Source organism: Carassius carassius, chromosome 1 (assembly GCF_963082965.1).
Source record: "Carassius carassius chromosome 1, fCarCar2.1, whole genome shotgun sequence".
Taxonomy (NCBI): domain Eukaryota; kingdom Metazoa; phylum Chordata; class Actinopteri; order Cypriniformes; family Cyprinidae; genus Carassius; species Carassius carassius.
In genome coordinates, this window is record NC_081755.1 from 44,564,820 (window position 1) to 44,584,281 (window position 19,462).

Below are 19,462 nucleotides of genomic sequence, written 5' to 3' on the forward strand. Positions count from 1 at the left end.
CCACCTCCCTACAGTTCCCAAGTAACACAAAAAAAAGTAAACAATCAAGAGAATAACAGCTTGAAAAGGGAAAAAAAGGGGTGGCTTTATAACAGTGAAATGTTAGGGGCGTCTCACCAGCAACAGAGCTCTTAGGCATCAGCATTCAACAATGAGCAGACTACAGCATTCAACAATGAGCAGACTACAGCATTCAACACAACAGTTTCAAACAACTGGACCGGGCAGGACACAGACCAAGCTCTGGAGAAATGTTCTCCTCGATTGAGAGTTCTGCTGGCTTTTATGCTGCTTCCCTCCTGGTTGGTAAGCAGGTGCAGCTGGGGACGCAATCAGCTACCTGCCAGAGTGAAAGAGTGGGAGGAGCCAAAGGAGAGCAGGATACACAAAACAAAAACAACAGGAAGAAAGAAACACATACCACAGTACCATGCAGGTCTCACAAATATATATACGTCCTTGGACGTAACAATAATGTATTTAAATGAGTCATTAAAAATAGCCTTTCCTGGTAATGTGCTAATTAGCAAGTTTCACTAGAATGTGGCTAAAGTAAACAGTGTCTCAGAGAGCAGATTAGAAGAAAGGGGTGGAGTCAGAAGAGCTCATTAGCATTAAAGGAGAATCCCACAAACCAGCCTGTTTTGAAAAGAGCTTTTTTGACAGGGTAAAAAAGGTGGTTTTTACACTAAGATTGAGAAATTTCAAACAAACCATGTTACAGACTTTTCATTAAGACCCTAAAAACAAAATAAAATAACTTTTTTTTTTTGGTGTAAAATGGAATGAGGGCCAGAACTGATGAATATAATGACAGAATTGTCATTTTTGGTTGAACTGTCCCTTTATCACACAGTGTACAGTATGTGATCTTCAGAAGACACTCTTTGACTTTACAAAACTATTCACATTATACAAAATTAAGTGTAAAGCAACTGAGTATGATATGCTCCATTCAACTCAATATGCTCCATTGCTGTGTCCAGACAAGGTGAGTATATTGGATAAAATCTGTGCAATACCTGGCACAAAAAAAATAAAAATTGATGTCTTGCATGGCTTCGTCCCAATGCTGCCACCAACCTCAAAAGTGGCGTGAGATCTTGGAGTTCTGTTAGACGGGAACAGAAAACTCCTGAAAGTCCAGGCCACTTAATTGTGGAGCACAGCTCTGATATTCTTGCCACCCTAACCAAACTGGAAGAAACCTCCAGACCCACACTGCTATAGGCAGTGATGGAGAGACATCCTTGCACTGTACTATTCAAAGCCCTCCTTATCTAATCTAATTGATTTAATATTTTTGATGTTATTTGTAATGTTTTCAGCTTCTGTACTCTTATACTCTCAAAATTATTTCGCATATTTTCCCAAAAATTCTGTGCAGAAACCACCACAAAAGTCTGCAGATTCTGCCTGGCCTTTGCAGTTATCATAATAAATAGCTAATGACTAAAGATTATAACTGATTATATGAATACATGATTATAAATGAAGAATAAATTAATATTTAAAAAAGTAAAACAAATATAAAATATAACAGCTCCTTTCTCTTTAAATGTTTAGTTCTAATTAATTGAAGTAAAACATGAATTCAATAAGAGCCTGATTAAAGAAAGTGCCATATATAAATTAGGTGTTATCCATTTACAAATGTTAGTTCACCCAAAAATGAAAACTGTGATTTCATCACCATCATGCCATTCCAAACCTGTATGCATTTCTTTCTTCAGTGGAAAAAAACAAGATAATTGAGAAAAACAAGACATTTTTATCAATACAGTAGAAATCAAGGGTAAACAAAATTGTTTGGTAACATTCTACAAAATATCTTCTTTTGTGTTCCACAGATGAAAGTCATACAGGTTTGGAATGACATAAAGGTGAGTAAATGAAGAAAACATTTAATAGCAGTAAATGTTCTGCATTGCTTGTAAGATCATGCCTCCATGCCAGATAATTAAGATCCAGCCCCGGATGCCAGATCCCATCAGAAAATATCTGTTTTGTCTGGTAACAGAACAACTCATCAGCAAAGTATTTTAATACCCAAAACCTGTTAACAGGAAATCTTGTCTGGTACAAGAATACCCCAAACTCCATTAACAGTCTTTATCAGCCAAGATGTTGACTGAAGAAAATGCCAGTGAAGAGCAGAAGCAGGAGACAAAGTGATGATAAAAGGAACAGAGTTTATTGAATAGTCTTAGTTGCCTATGTTTCAATTCTTAGACAAATTCAACATGTACCAAAACTGCTTCACAACAACATCCCATAAACCTTGAGTTTCCATAAACATTCAGTCATATCTCTTATTCATGAAGATAAACATCTCTTCAAACACATAGTCATAAGACTAAAACAACAATGGAAAATAGTATAAAAACAACTATAATGTAAGTAAAGGATAATCAACAGTCTGCCATGCATTAAAGGATTTTAAATTCACGATGTGGAGGCAAAGAACCCCCTGACACGAAGTGGAGCAAATAACCATTGATTATCTCTTACATAATGACTAATCAATTCATGAATAAATGAACTGTATATATAAATGACAGTAACACTTTTTTTTTTTTTTACAGTACATGTACTTACAGTGTATTTATCTAAGAAAGTTCTGGTAATACAAGGTAACTACATGGGGTAGGGTTAGGTTCGGGTTAGTACCTAGTTATTGTAATTACTATAATAAGTATATAGTATGTACATGAGGAACAGGACTGTAAAATAAAGTGGTACCTAAATGACTGTAATAATAATTATAAATGATTATATGATTAAACAGAATAATAAGATGATTACATGCTAAATTGTTATAAATGAATGAATACATAAGAAAGTAAAACAACACAAATGTATGGTTGCTCTCTTGAAGCAAAACACGCACAGGCTTCATTTGAGGATCCTCAGATCCTTCAGGCTCAAATTCAGTGCTTTACTGTGAAGCGAATTCCTATGTGACAAAAATGCATTATTAAGTTTTTTTATTTGCCATGAATTCAGTAGTATCTATCATTATTTATTTCTGTCCTTTAGAGGTCTCTTAAAGAGAATGAGAGTGGTGACACTTGATGGGTCACACATGTGTCGCTTCACCCCTCCATGGACGAGCTAGAACCTAACAACTCTAGTCCCCATGATAGAGGCTCTCTCATCTCCTCTCACAACAGTTGCTGATGTTCTCCTGGCTCAATTTAAGACCAGGTACAGTCCCAGCCCATGTCTGTAGCCAATCTGTGCAAGCTGATGTAGAGGTCTGGAAAACGGTGGAGCATCTGTTCATCGAATCCCCTTTTGGAAACAAAGTACACAGAAATAGTAATGTGACTGATTATACCTTAGTTAACTGCTAGTTGGTCAGACTAATTCTTACTCTCTAAACATTATTAATCTTAGGCTAAATTTATGCAACTGGGCCTAGGACAAGTTGTTTGTTCTAATCAATACATTCAGTAGAACTAGGGCTGCGTTTACACTTGCCATTAACATGCGACCACTGCGATCTGATCAAACAGATCAGATCATCAGTCACACGACGCGTTTACACTTGGCAACATCAACTGACTTCAGATCGGTCTCTCCCGCGCAATATTTAAAGAGCCAGTAAGATGAAAATTCTAAGCTTCCTATCACTGTTTATAAGTCCTGTACAACAGGTTTAAATCCATTCAAGGTTAAAAAACATTGTCATTTTGTCAAAATATCATTTTAAAATTTCCTCAATTCTCAGAGATCCCCAAACGGTTTGCGCGAAGCTGTTCAAAAGATTGGTTGTTCTGCATGAACGTGTTGTAAAACGAAACGCCCATAGCTCACCTTCGGATGTTTTTAGATAGGGTATTATTACAGTGCATAAATACCATGGCATCTATTTTGCCTTATCAATATGAGCCAGAATCTGAAGAGGAAACAGACGAAGTCGTTCAACCGTCCACACAATTAAATCAACGAATTGACCAGGACGTTTCTCAGTGGTAAGTTTAAACTTTGTATGTGGTAAATTACGTGATAAAGCAATGTCACTTTCTTGCACTCGTTTATGACGATTTACTTATTTACTTATTAAGGTGCACCTGTGGGAACTTTCACAGAATGCCCTCCGAGTCTGTTTTTTTTGTTTCTCTCAAGACGGTAGGCGGAGATAATTATGCAAAGTGTTCTCGTTACGTACAAAGAGATGGGCAAAAGATTTGAAATCTATAACGACTCGTTTCAACGATTCAGAGTCGACTCCTTACTTTAGAAGCCAATAACTTTATAAATTGTGTACTTTTTGGTTTAATTACTTTGCACATTGTTTACACTGATGGACAGCTACATCATACACTGTAATACAGGTAATTTTTTATTTCCCATCTGTGGCTCTTTAAATACGTTTGCAGAGAGTGGCCCAGTGCAAAGTCAACCTGAAGTGGTGGGTTTTCTTTTGAAAAGCATTTTTTTTTAGTCGCGGGACAAATAAAAGACAAGAGTAGGAGTCTCACTAGTGTTCTGTTCTCCATCTTTTTTTGTCCTGACAGTTCGCGAGAGAGGGGTGGCATTTTGCGTGATATCGACCTGTAAATGCAGACATGATGGCTGGATTGCACGGAGATCCAAATCACAATGCGTCCTCGACTACCTCTGGACCAGGACATGCGGATTGGATAACATTCTGATCAGAAGTGTGTTTACACTAGTCTTTTCAATGTGTATGTGGACAACATCCAGATACAGGTCGCATGTTAATGCCAAGTGTAAACGCAGAACTAGAACAAGTTAGACCACTAGATCAGTATGGAACTTGAGATAAATTAAATGTTTTGCATTATACAAGAAATCTCTAACAAGAAGCTTTAAATAATAAGGTCTCTTTGCATTGTGTTGCAAAGAAATTAATTTGTGTCAGATTGATTTCAATAATTTGTATATTAATTTCTAGAGATAACTTGGATCAAAATGTTTTGTTTTTTTTACATCTTACCCGTGAATCAGTTTGTTGCGGTATGTACGCAGCAGGCCAAGTAAGTCCTCTGGAAAAGGATTGGCCATGTCTGAAAGCTGAAAGTCACCAACCTCAGATGTTAACTTGGATGTTATGACACACTATTTACATATATATTACAAATAATTCAGGAAGGAAATGTATAATATTCTGTGAGTCATGTTGTTTTCTACCCACCTCTGATTTCCATTTATTAAATGATTTGCCTTGTGTCAGTTTCTCTACATCGTTGCAAAGCTTAGAAAGATCTTCTAAGTTTTGGTTCTGGACTTCCTGTGATTCTGTCTCTCCTAGCATCTTAAGGATTGCAGTTACTCTAAAGAAAATAGCAGACAAATGCACATCGAGCCAAACAATACAATATTTGTTTGTACAACACTGGCAAAAAAAATAACCAACAGCACCGTCTCCCCCCCCCAGAACAGCTGTTTTTGTAAGGAGTATGAATTTTAGAACAGTGCCTAAAGTACTGACTACTGAGGAGAGATAGTATCAAACAGTATAAAAATAACAAAGGTTTATGGAATGCAGCATTGGTTGTATGGCAGGAGTCAAGATAACCAAAGTCTTTTCCCCCTACAGATCAAATACCTGTTATAATTTACCTGTGCTTGTCCTTTTTATTAATGAAGGTCATTTCTACGGCTTCTCTTGCTGTTAGGCCTTCTTCAGCTTTCTTAGTTTCGCAAACTTTTAAAATATCAATATAGTGCTGGACTTCAGGTTGATCGCCCAGTTCTTTAAGCACTTCCTTTTTTCTGAATGAACCAGAAGGTAAATAGCAAGTAAGTTTAGCAAAGAACAAGCATATATTTTCCATAAATACACATTAAGCCCAACATTCATCATACATGTACTTTTCTTTTAGATTAGGAAACAATCACAAATTGTTTAATTGAAAGGGTAGTTAGGGAACATCTGATTAAAGGATAAATGTATACATAATCTTTAAAGAAAACAGTACTACATTAACAAAAAAGTTATGAACTTTCATTTAACTGCACAGAAAAACATATGATTATTACAGCAATTTACTCTTACTAACAGGCAGCAAATGAGGACCAGAAACGATGCAGACTGGCAACTCGAGATAAATGGCAAAAGTTTAGGCCAAAGTTTAGAAACAAGATCCTGGCAGTGGATACGCGTGGAGAGTCAAAGAGCAGAGAATCAGGTTAAAACACCATCTGAAATATTGGGGGAAAAAAACCTTTCGAAGAAGCAAAAAAATAAATATGTAAAAGGATGCATTGCAAGTTTAGGCAGAAAATATGAGAGTAGCAAATGATTTCTTCTAAGGATAAAACATTTATTATAATTTACCGTTTATCATCCCAGAAATAAGGGTGATTTAGGGCCTTGTCGATTTTCGGTCTCTTATCTTGTTCTTTATTGATCATCCACTCTATGAGATCCTTTGCTGCAATATCTTGAATATCTTCAAGAGAATATTTCCCTTCTGAAATGTTCACTACACAGCGGATGCCATCACCAAACGGATGTCTCCCGTCAGAAAGGATGTAATAGGTTAACATCCCTGCTACCTGATCAAAAAAAAAAAAAGTTATCCAACAGTGAAAACTGCACAATACTAACCACTGGACATGACTAAAAAAATGAGTAATCACAAACGGTCTGAACTAAACTGATTATAAATACTCTTATTTAGACAATCTCATTTTAATCATGGCTGCAGTTCATTCATGGTATTTCACAAACCTGGATGTCTGAGCTTTTTTTGTATCCACCTATTTCTGTCTGATCTACAATCTCCGTTGCCTCCCAGCCTTGTGTACCAGCTCTGTCAATATACATAGTGGTTTCCCCCTCCTCCAGTTTGCGACTCAAGCCGAAGTCGGCCAGCCTGGCCCTTTCTTCTTTATCTATTAGGAATAAGTTAGACTTTTGAATATACTGAATTAAAATTCTGTTGTCATTTTAAAGTGGATAGGGACCAGCTGCTGTTAAACTGGCTTGGGACAACATGATGGTGAGTAAATGATGACAGAAGCTACATTTTTTGTCGAACGATTGCTTTAAAGGATTAGTTCAGTCAAAAATTTTGACTGAAAATTTACTCACTCCCAGGCCATTAAATATGTAGATGAGTTTATTTCTTCATCAGAACAGATTTGGAGAAATGTAGCATTACATCACTTGGTCAGCAAAGGATCCTCTGTAGTAAATGGGTGCCGTCAGATTGAGAGTCTAAACAGCTGATAAAAATAATCACAATAATCCACACCACTCCAGTCAATCAATTAATGTCTTGTGACGTGAAAAGCTCCATGTTGTTTTAACTTTAAATCATCACTTCTGGCCAAAATACGAGTTTATAATCCATAATAACTCTTCCCTCAGTGAAAAAGTCCATCTCCTGTTGTCCTCTTGCATTAAAACATATTTGTTTAGAACTGTTTTAGCTTGTGCATAATGCTTGATCTGTGCATATTTCTCTCTTGACTCAGAAGAGACAACTTTTTTAACTGGAGAAAGCAATGGATAGAAGAATCGATGATAAAGAAAAAAACTTTGAATTCAAAACGTCTTAATGATTAATTTGTTCCTTACAGACATGGATCTTTCACTTCTCAAGACATTAACTGATGGACTGGAGTGGTGTGGATTATTGTAATATTTTTATCAGCTGTTTGGACTCTCATTCTGACGGCACCCATTTACTGCAGAGGATACATTAGTGATGCCACATTTCTCCAAATCAGCAGTAAAGATTATTTTATTCTAAAATTCTCAAAAAAAAAAAAAAAAAAAAAGAAACAGAATAAAAAAAATGCATTTATATTAATACCTATCAAAACATTTCTAGGCTTTATATCACGATGTACCACTTCAGCACGGTGAAGAACTTGAAGGCCAAAAAGAATCTCCTTCACTATTCTCCTCAAAGTGGTCTCTTTTCGGTCCTTTTGTTCTGACTGACGAAGATATTCCATGTAGTCCACTAGATCATATTCACAAAGCTGGTTTGCAAGATAGTAAAAATCTTTATCCTGTGCACAGGTCACATACCTGACGATATATGGGCTTTCAAGCTTTGAATCTTGCAATAGCTTCAGTTCATTTTCAAAGTCTTTGATGTTCTTTGGGTTCTTGGTTATTATTTTAATGGCTACTTCAATGCCATCTTCACTCACGCCAATATATACTTGTGTGCCACTTCCTCCAGAGCCAATCATGTACTTCTCAACTTTATAAAAGAAGAGGATCCCTACTTTTTGTTTGCCAGTCTCTCTTTGCAGCTCCTCTATTTTTGTCTTATGTCTTGTACGGGATCTATCTCTGTTCCACCAGGTTATTTGTTGGTCCTCAGTCCTCTGTTGGACAGCTTCCATCTGCACTGCATTAGTATTTTGAGGATTAGATCCAGTTTCCAGTACTTTTGATGAGGTCTGAGCAGATGCCCCTTCCATTCCCTGTTCAATTTCTACAAAATTATATAAAGTATAAGAAAATATGTGAAGGTTATGCATGTTCCAGATATTTCTCATGTTTTCACCAATGTTTCTTTAAGTTAAATGCTCTATATCTTAGTAATTTTTGACAATTAAATTATAAATATGTAACCACACAAACTAATCAAATTATTTATTACAAGCAGCATAAACATAGTAAGAAGAAAAATGATAAACTACAAACATAAGTATGAAAATCTGGTCAGATCTAGATTCTGTGCCAGTTGGGTTTTGCCTTGTATGTGTTGTATGCGTCTTACTCGCTCACCTTCTCGTTTAAGATCTTCAAACAGGAAGCGGTCATTATCTTTGAGCAAATTATAAAAAGCAGATTTAGCTTTGATGGTGTTCAGAGCAACAAGTAACTTTCTCATTTTCTCCATTGTTGTAGGTGCTACAAAAATATTTGAGTATGTTTCTTCATGAAGTATTTTAACAGCTAACAGTGAATCAGCAATGGCCATCACAGCAGTAACCCTTTGGATGAGTTTGCTTCTGTGACGGTCCACAAACTCAGCATCTGAAAAATAAATTACAGTCAAACCAGGTTATTTGTCATATGCAGTATACTGCAGAGTGGAAATATACATTAAAATGGTTTAAAGGGGCATTTCACCCCCCCCCCCAAAAAAAAAAACAAGGAAAAACACAAAAAGACATTTCCTACTCATCATAGTGAACTAATACAGAATGGTGTAGCTATATGACCTACAGTTTAAAGCTTTTTGGTAAAGTCAGATTAAACTTGGGTTTGGGGTGTCAGTTTAAAACTTACGCTGGTTCTCCATTGTTTTTGTTCAGAGTCGTTAAAAACTGCAAGTCTTACACACAGAAAATCTAATCAAAAAGATAAAAGCAACAAAGACATGATTAGAATATGCAGCAAGTCTATATACATTAAATGTACATTACTTATGTCAATATTCATATAGGCTACACCTCATAAGTCAAAGCGATTAGCCTAAATTATTAACAAATGATAATAATAATAATTATAACTATAAGTAACAAAATATCTAAGCATAAAGTAATAATGCGTTAAACATTTATATTAATTGCGCCAGTTATCCGTACTGATGTCTTTTTCAACTCTTTAAATAAATTCTTTACTGACAACTTTCTTTGTTATTAAACAAAATGAACAAAGATATAGGCCTATACAAGCATGACAAGTACTGAAACCATGCATTCAAACTTTCTGCCTAAAATCTGTCAAAATTCAGACATGGTGCATTTGTCCTCCTGTTATTTTATTACGAGTGTGGGGTTAAATGAGGTAAAAATATATTTTTTAACAAAACGGAAATTTACAAACACCATGACAGTTTGTGTCCATCAGCAAATAATAAATAACCAGTGTTACACCCTTAGAGAGTGTTAAGACATTTTAAGCAGCTGGACGTAAATTTACCTTGAACCTTTCTTCTCAAACAGATCTTTTGATTCGTTCAAACTGATTCTCGCAGCGTTTGTAAAATGTAGTGTAGTGATATCGCGAGAACAGAGGGGGGTGTGATCGTGAGAGTTGAGAGTGTCGAGAGAATGGTCATGTAGTTGAGAATGTGTTAATAAAAAAGTAGATAACAGCCATACAGATAGGGCTGAAACGATTCCTCGAGTAACTCGATTACAAAAAATGATCGAGGCAAATTCCTCTGCCTCGAAGCCTCTTTTAATTTAATTTTAAATCTCGCGTCAGGTTCTTTCGCAATTATTTTTTTTTATGTGAAACAACGCGTTTACGTCACCCACAAAGCGGAAGGAGACACAAGCGCCGAGTCTGAAATCGCATACTGCAAGGAGTCAGCAGTGTTTTGATTTGAGGGAAAACAAAGAGTACGTCGTGGTGTGTCCAGTGCAAGATAGAGCTGGCATTCCACAACTAGGGCCCTATGATTTCTGCGATGCAGAAAATGCGGAGGGAATCGCGGAATCCAGTCATAAAAACGGATTTTACAGTTTAACGCGGAATGGCACGGAATTTGCAAAATTTTGAATGAATTAATCAAAAATGTCATTGCACTTACATCAAATCACGATATGGACTAATATCTGTAAATATTAAGCCGGAACAGTCTATTTAAATATGAATCCTGCATGTTCTGCGTGTCTCTGTTAATGAATGGAGCAGAGGCACATCTTCCTTTATTAACACACACTGAAGCGCGCGTGATGCTCGCGGTGATTTCAGCGTCTGCTGTCTCACTAAATAAGACGTGAATGGAAGGATAATGTAACGAAAGATGACATTTTTGTAATCAAAGGAAGTGTTGAGCCACTGCTAGGAAGACAGTCATGCTTTGACTTAAAAGATTCTGAATACCACAGACCAGGTCGCTGCAAATAAACATTCGGCAGAAAGATTTTTGAAACTAGAGGCTGAATATCAATCTTTGTTTAAAGGCAGGGTAGGTAAAAAAATGTATAAACAACTTTCTTCCAAATTTGTTTAAACTTTCTATATATATCAATGCATAATTAAAATGTAAGTACTCTGATAAAAAGAGTATAAAAATCGAGTGACTCTAGACCGTTTAATCTGTATTAAACACAACTCATTATTTCCATTCGGAACGAAACATAGGATTGGCTTAGGCGACTGTCACTCTCTCGCAACCATGGCAACCACCCTTTTGCCACACATGACCTGCGCACTTGCGCGCGCACGTTTGATTTGAGGAATTCAAGAGGCACGGATCCTAGGAATACCAAAACAATGGCAGAGAAACAGCAAGCAAAATTCACAGTACCAGCCTATGCAGTTAGTGAAGGCAAACAAGGCAAAAAAAGGAAGACCGTAACAGTACAAGAAAAGGCAATGAACAAAAAGTCTTTGGATAAACAAAGAAATAAAACGCGAGTTAATATCGGCGTGGCTTTCCAGCGATGGCGAGAACTGAGGGAACTCAAGGGGTTGAAAAGTGACTCTTGATGGCTTTATTTTTGCTGGACAGGTAAATCTTTATTTTTGTATTTTGATCATACATATTTTTTTGTTTATTTTTTCATGAAGCATGTGTCATTAGCACACGTAGCTGCGTAATATAGCTAACATAACATTACTTAGCAAGCCATAGTAGAGACGATAAATAATCTATAGGAGCCCAGAAGGGAGGGGGTGGAGTGAATGGAAATAATGAGCTGTCTTTAAAACAGTCGTGAGAGGTCTACAGACACTCGATTTTTATACTTTCTTTTTCAGAGTACTTACATTTTAATTATGTATTGATATATAAATAAAGTTTAAACAAATTTGGAAAAAAAAGTTTTTTATACATTTTTTACCTACCCTGCCTTTAAAGGTGCCATGTGCAAAAATTGAGGTAAAAATATTCAAAAAATTACCTACATGCATCAAAAGAATGAGAAGAAATAAGGGCGATGATGTCATTAAAAAAATGTCAAGTTATAGTGCTGCAGAGAGATCAACCTTAATTAGCATTAGCATTACTAGCCCCGGCCCGACAGGTGTCGTAATACCAGATTCGGCCATGGGAGGCGGTATGCGGGCAACATAACCACCAGCCAACCTGCAATACACGAATAACTCGCACGGATTGTGGGCGTACTTATACCTGATGTCAATCGTGTGGAAATTACAGCCCACTACTTCATTTCAGTTCAGGGAAGAGAGCGGAAGGATGACTGAAGCCCTTGGCAAGAGACCACCACCCGCTACAGGGAAACAACCGCGCTCGGAATCACAAATCAAATCCGATAAGAAAAGGAGCCGAATCAGAGTAAACATCGGCACTGCTTTCAATCGCTGGAGACAACTGATGACCTGAAAGAAAAGAGGTTCGACACTGAACTTGCAACATTTCTTTTGGATTGGTAAGTTAAATGCTGTTAGTATTTCACTAGAAGTTTGTTTTATATGTTTGTGTATTTTTTTTCCGGAAGTTATAACATAGAAATGTATCGAAGGCTGTTCTATAAACGTGCTAATGTTAGCGATGGCTAACCGTAGCTGCGTTTGATAATTAGCTAGCTATAACTTACCCATTTTTTTATATCATAAGTAACCTGCTCTGTCTAGTCTGTTGGTCTCCGTGTCCTCTTTGCTTCGTGGTTTTTCTGTACGTGAGAAAATTGATGTTTGGCATGAAAGCGTGTGAAAAGAGTCAATTGCGTGTGTCTCACGGTGAATGCTTGAGAGTTGGCAGCTCTGGTTACGTTGGTTGGCGCTAGCTTGGTCAACATCAGCTGTCTGATGTTGACCAATGATGTTGACAGAATGCTGTCTGTCAAATTAATTTAATTCAAATAATGTGCATATACAACTCAATGTAATATGAACAAAATGAATAGGAACATATTCACTGGTAAAGGTGAAGGGGAGTAGTAGGGCTGCAACTAACGATTATTTTGATAATCGATTAATCTGTCGATTATTTTTACGAATTATCGATTAATCGGTTTATGTACTTATATATATTTTTTTTTTCATTTTTTCCCCAAGTAAATTATTAATAAATGGTATTTATCCTTCAGCATAGATTTTTAAGAGATTTTAACCATTTTGCACTGTCATATCCTCATCAAAAATATACCTAGAGTTGTTTTATTGTGTTAGTAATCCTTTGTCGAACTCTTCTGCAATCAGAACACTGACCCATACTCTAGCAAACTTCACAAGGAGATTTCAAATAATGTTTTCACCATGGCAGTCCTTAGAGCTCCTAAAGTAGTTTAACATCCCGGACAAAGCTTATTAAGGAATCTTTCAGAACATATTTTCAAGAAGAATAAGGATAAAACAGAATAAAATTGCAGTGCATTGTATTTTATTATTTACTGGGAAACAGCTTTATAGCTTTTGCTGTGAAATTGTAAACAATCCTTCGAAAAAAGTGCCAATGGCATGAAACCTGAATGGAACTCACAATTTAAAGTAAAATCCATCAGAAGGTTGTCCAGTAAAAAAAAATTGAACACACACAAAAAACCTGCTTTGTGAAAAAGAGCAAAAAAGTGCATTTCAAATATCTTTAAACATTTACCTCTCTCATTCAGTCATAATTAGGCTGCACGACTGAATTATGAACTGGTAAACGACAAACTGATCACAGAACATGTTTGTAAAGCTTTAAATGTTAAAGGCCGTGTTGCAGGGTAAATTTTTTTACGAATTTCTGCAATTTGCTTGTTGGTAATAAACATTTAAACTGTTATCCATTGTATTTTATGTTGTTGGGTATCACAAAACGGAATATAATACGAAAAAGTAGGTACTATCTTAAAGCGGTCTCCTTTCCCCCATAATGCATTGCATCACGTCACGTTGGGGAGAGAATTTACCAAAGCCCGCCTTGAGAGCATTGAGAGTGTCTAGAGAGAGACGAGTAGTAGACGAGAGTATTCAGATAGCACAGATTATAGATAAATACATAGATATAGATAGATAGACTACATATATATATATAGATAGACAGACAGACAGATAGATAGATATCGACCAACAGCGACCCAAACACACTCACTTCCCTACAGCACAAGCTTTCCAGTGCAGTTTCCATGGGACAGCAACCACACAAGCACCTGCCAAACACAGCGACACACACGCGGCTACGTTTGCAACAACATTTTCACCGGAGGAAGAGATAAACGCTTAGAAACGTCCATATAGTTAGCATGATGCCTTCTATTTCTAGATGACAAAGACAACGTTTACCAGTTGACTACTACGACACTATGACAAAGGTTACCGGTACTTATCTGAACTAATGTCATGATCACTGCCACTAGATATAAAGAAAACGTTGATTTTTCACTCGGTGCTACTCAATGACAGTAAAAAAAATAAAAATAAAAATAAAAAATAAAAATAAATAAATAATATATATATATATATATATATATATATATATATATATATATGTGTGTGTGTGTGTGTGTGTGTGTGTGTGTGTGTGTGTGTGTGTGTGTGTGTGTGTGTGTGTGTGTGTGTCGTCATTGTGCACTGCTGCTCGTAGACTAGCTCCAGTGCTCATTGCTGCGATGCTAAACAATAGCAACTCACCAGGACACTTCACCAACTCTCCACTCATTCTCTTCGGACCATGCATTTAATAAGCTTTGACGGACATCAGTTCTTGGCAATTCCTCATTTGCCCTCTCACGTCTGGCAGGTTCGAAATTACACAGCTGCAGGTCATCATACATGTTGGCTCTTGCCACCTCTTCCTCATCCCAGTCAGTCGCTATAACGTTAGTTCTGAATGCTGCGTTCCAGGCAGGTTTTTGAGCTCGTAATCACTATTTCATACCACGACTAACGACTTTGTACCGTTCCAGGCAAGTTACGCCAAACTTTCTGAGTGCAAGGAATTGTAACTAGATAATTTTTTTTTTATTGCAACGGTACATTGACCTAAAATCGTTTTTTCAACGTATGCCACTTGCATAAACTGCATCCGTAGGCAGAATTATCCGTAGGGGCTGTCATTGTTGTTTCGCGTGCTGTGTGACCTCGGAACTCGGAGTACATCGATCTAGTACGAGACACGAGTTCACGGGTGGGAAGTCACGAGTTTGATTGCCGTTCCTGTGCACTTTCACGGGTTTAAGGTTGGAAAAACCCGGGTTACGGGTTGCCTGGAACGCGGCATCATACTAGACTGAGGCTACCTTTCCTCGACTTCTCCCCAACGTGACGTCATCGCCGAGTTGCATAAAAAAAACGTTAATACCAAAAACTTAAAAAATAGGTCTTTAAGACTATTTTTGAGACATTTTAAAAATGATATACATATCTTGAGTGATTTATGTACCCACTAATCGAAAGTGGTGGTTAACCTGCAACATGGCCTTTAACTGTTAAAAAGCAATGTTGTCAGCTTTTACGACTAAACATTTGCAAACAACATTGTACTGGAGAATCTGCACAAATGAAAGTCTTAGGGGCCGTTCACATATCGCGCCTAAAAACGCGTGGAAAACGCTAGGTGCGCCGCTTTCTCCTTCTTTCCAAAGCGCTTGTGCAGTTGTGCCCCTGAGGCATCTGCCTTTGCTAAGCAACCATGACGTGCTCTCTCCTTGAAGACGCGGAAATTTCAGCAAAGGATAAATGGATTTGCAGCTCAAAAAAAAAATCGCTTGCAGTAGCTCTGCTACTAAATTTATTTCAAAATGGAAATCCATATACAACTATGATCAGCTGTTCCTTTCATCTTGACTGAGCTTTTAACGTTGTTACGGGAAAGAATGAAGCCGATTGGTTAGTTCTTGTCACATGACCCGCGGTGCGCTTGCGGCATTCTGAAAAGTTGAAATGTTTTTAACTCGATGCGGTGCGGTGTTGGAAATAACGAACTTGAGCGCGCAAAAGACGCGATATGTGAACGTCTCCTTAAACAGTTCAGTAGTGCAGAGTTTACAGGTTACTCTTCTTTTTTGAAGGCTCAAAGTAAAGTATTCCCAGTCTCCCACATCACGCTGAATGCTGCAGAGACGCTGTTCGGGAAGCACGTGACATAAAACGAGGCCAGCTATTGGCTGTTCGCTACTTCTCCTGCTGTACTGGCTGAGTAAAACCTCCGGTGGCTCATTACTGCCACACTTTGGTCACCGCAGATTTGAAATATGCACGAAATGAGCCGCTTATGGCAAATAAGTTATTTAGCAATGAATCGATGACTAAATTAGTTGACAACAATTTTAATAGTCGATTTTAATCTATTAAATCGATTTGTTGTTTCAGCTCTAGGGAGTAGCTTGAAGATGTCATGTTTCAAAATCACTTGACATCACCCAACGTTCCTCTGGAGGCAAAACGTCCTCTTATAGCAGCGGTTCTCAATTCCAGTCCTCGCGCCCCACTGCTCTGCATATTTTGCACGTTTCTCTTTGTTAACAAACCTGATTCAGATAATCAGCTCGTTAGAAATGAACTCCGTGCATGAACTGTGTTCCAATTGTTCATTGCTACCTACTCTCTGAGCAGGGGAAATCTGTTGAAGTTTACCTCACATCGAAAAATTCATTCACTGATTTGTGCTGTGCAGCGTCTTTAAACATGGACAACTGTGACATCATATACCTCTGTAAATCAATACAATTTAAATTCACGTCTTGCACACTTCAATGCACTTTGATTGGAACATATAGCTACGTTCGCTTTAAACTGGAATCATGGCTGAATATCCTGTGATGTCCACTTCGCAGGGCAATTATGTTCGAATAGAACAAATGTCTCAAGTGCTAAGAGAAACGTTCAAAATGTGCAGAGCAGTGGGGCGCGAGGACTGCAATTGAGAACCCGTGTCTTATACAAGTATATGGCTGTAGGGTTGTTGTGAAGGTAGGGGCGGAGCATAGAGACTATGCCGTTTCTCGTTTGTTACTCTAGAGTAGACCAATTCACTTTATTGAGGCATACTGCCCCCATCTGGTATGGAATGTGGAGTATGACTTAATTTTTTTGCCAGACATGACAGATGGCACCTTTAAAGGACTGGGCCAAATCAAAGGTTACAGCCATAAAATATCAGTGAATGAAAAAGTCCCTTCTGTAGCTCAAGCTTTAAGGAGAGTACCCTACCTGATGGTAGAGGCTGTGAATCAAGAGTTGGACAAAATGCTTGAAGATGGCATCATAGAGGAAGTGCATTATGTAGGGCTGGGACAACGCGTCGAGGTCATCGATGACGTCGACGCAAAAAATACGTCGACGCAAAATATGCACAGATTCGTCGACCTGTTTTTATTTCTCTAAAAAACGTTTGCAAAACGTTTACCTTATGTGCGCTGAATATACGCGATGGCCGGATCAACATTCTGTCTAACGTTATATAACCAATCCAGGGGTTTTTCTGCATTGATCTTTTTTTTTGGCGGCTGTCAAAGCCTTATTTGATCGGTGAGTGATGTAGAATAGAATGACTGTGCTGCGCCTGACAGGGCGCGTACGAGAGAGAGCCCCGGCTGCGCGTGCTCACTCACAGTCTTCAAACAACACGAGCGCTTCTTGCTCTCTCTCTCCCTCGTGCATATTAATCAAAATCATTAAACACGATAGAAAAACACCAAAGTTTCACGCGCGCTCACAGTCTTCAAACTACACGAGCGCCGTCTTACTCTCTCTCTCTCTCTCGCTCCCTCGTGCATATTAACCAAAATCATTAGACACGATAGAAAAAGGGCGGAACGCCAAAGTTTCACATGGAGCATTCGGAGATTTTTTTTTTCTCCATGACAGGTTGCTGGCTCCCACTGTTAATTGGAAAAGCACTGTGTATTAGCTTAAAGCCCTCAAGTTTACATTGGTTACTGTATTCTTTCAATTGCTCTAAACAAGTATTTTGGGTGACCTTTTTATTGAATGCTAGACATCAAGTTGTTGTTATTTTCATCTGAAAGAAGAACTTTTTTTCAGTAAGCTAGGCCCTATGTGTTCAGTAAGCTTGTTTCAGTAAGCTATGTGTTTTCAAGGCTTCAAGGTTTTATTGAATGCCATCTCTATACAAGTGCAAAGTAATGCATTCTTAGTCAGTCTTTTATTTTGTAATTTTAAGAGCAATAAATATATATTGCAATGTTAAGGAATTCGTGTTTTTTTCATTCAGATATGTAAATCAACATGTATAAATTGTTAGTAGTCAATTAATGGGGAGATAATCGAAATCGAATCGGTCTGGGAAAAATTGAATCGTTAGATTAATCGATGCATCAAAAAAATAATCGCTAGATTAATCGTTTAAAAAATAATCGTTTATCCCAGCCCTAGCATGAAGCATCTGAATGGGTGTCAAACATTCTTCTCATTCCAAAAAAGACACTAAAGAAGTGAGACTTTGTGTAGATCTGAGAGAAGTGAACAAAGCGGTAATAAGAGAAAGACACCCAGTACCAACAATAGACAGTATACTGCAAGCAATGCAGGGAGCAAAGGTGTTTGCAAAACTGGATGCCCGTAAGTTGATCTGGCACCTGAATCCAGACAAATGACTTTCATTACGCAGAGAGGATGCTACCATTTTAGAAAGGTTCCATTTGGATTGTCGAGCGCTCCCGAAGCATACCAGAAAGCCATGGACTCCATGTTATGTGGGATGCCAGGTGTGGTGTGCTACATGGATGATGTGGTCATGTTTGCTGAAAATGAAAATGAGCTGGAGCAAAGACTGAGAAATGTTTTTCAATGATTCCAAGAAAAAGGACTGACCTTGAATAAAGAAAAATGTTTCTTCGGATTTAAGCAGATTGAGATTTTGGGTCATGTTGTCACAGCAGAAGGAATAAAACCAGATCCGAGAAAGGTTGAAGAAGTTTGTTCCCAATTATGCAAATCTGCCTGAGCCCCTCAGAAAACTGAGCAGATAAGGTCAAGAGTGGCAGTGGTCATCTGAGGCAGAAGACGCATTTAAAGGACTGAAAAAAGAATTAACTAAAGAGCCATGCTTAGCATACTTTAACATAAGCGCTCCAACAGTTGTGATTAGTGATGCAAGTCCAGTCGGACTTGGAGCAGTTTTGCTTCAGACACAAGAAGATGGATCTAAGAAACCTGTAGCATATGCAAGCCGCTCTCTGACACCCACAGAAAGGCGTTACTCTCAGATAGAGCAGGAAGCCCTAGGATGCGTATGGGCAGTGGAACACTTCAGATCATATTTGTAGGGGAGGCAGATTTACTCTTCAGACGGATCATCGACCTCTCATTTATATGCTCAATCCAGAGAAGTCAAAGCTTTTGCCTCCTAGAATACAAAGACTAGGACTGAGATTGTATCCATATGACTACAAGATTGAACACATTGCAGGTAAAGACAATGTTGCAGACTCACTTTCTAGACTTCCTTTACCAGAAACTGAGGACAACAGTTACGTGGACATGTATATGGACAGAGTGTTGTCTGTAAATATGATGGATGTACAAGCTTTGACTCTTGATGAACTTAAAAGAGCTACAATGGAAGATACTACCTTGACGCAGCTGATTTCCATAGTGGAGACAGGACAGTGGCCTGCTACAATTCCTGAAAGCTTACATCCATACAAA

The 19,462-nt window shown here is 37.9% G+C and overlaps 1 protein-coding gene across 2 annotated transcripts in view; it reads right to left on the reverse strand.

The window, feature by feature from the left end:
• Nucleotides 1–2,182: 2,182 nt before the first annotated feature.
• The window catches only part of LOC132125091 (serine/threonine-protein kinase/endoribonuclease ire-1-like), a 37,324-nt gene continuing 20,044 nt past the window's right edge, over nt 2,183–19,462 (reverse strand). Inside the window, exons 2-11 of one of the 2 annotated variants that reach the window (XM_059536426.1) lie at nt 9,236–9,297; nt 8,729–8,980; nt 7,797–8,432; nt 6,707–6,870; nt 6,311–6,531; nt 5,593–5,745; nt 5,165–5,303; nt 4,967–5,043; nt 3,169–3,294; nt 2,183–2,956 (exon numbers count right to left, since the gene is read on the reverse strand). In XM_059536426.1, the coding sequence (XP_059392409.1) occupies nt 3,198–3,294; nt 4,967–5,043; nt 5,165–5,303; nt 5,593–5,745; nt 6,311–6,531; nt 6,707–6,870; nt 7,797–8,432; nt 8,729–8,980; nt 9,236–9,248 (1,752 nt within the window). In that variant the 5' untranslated portion in view covers nt 9,249–9,297 and the 3' untranslated portion in view covers nt 2,183–2,956; nt 3,169–3,197. Of the gene's footprint in view, nt 3,295–4,966; nt 5,044–5,164; nt 5,304–5,592; nt 5,746–6,310; nt 6,532–6,706; nt 6,871–7,796; nt 8,433–8,728; nt 8,981–9,235; nt 9,298–19,462 lie in introns of both variants that reach the window. The other variant, XM_059536354.1, reaches the window with a different exon arrangement.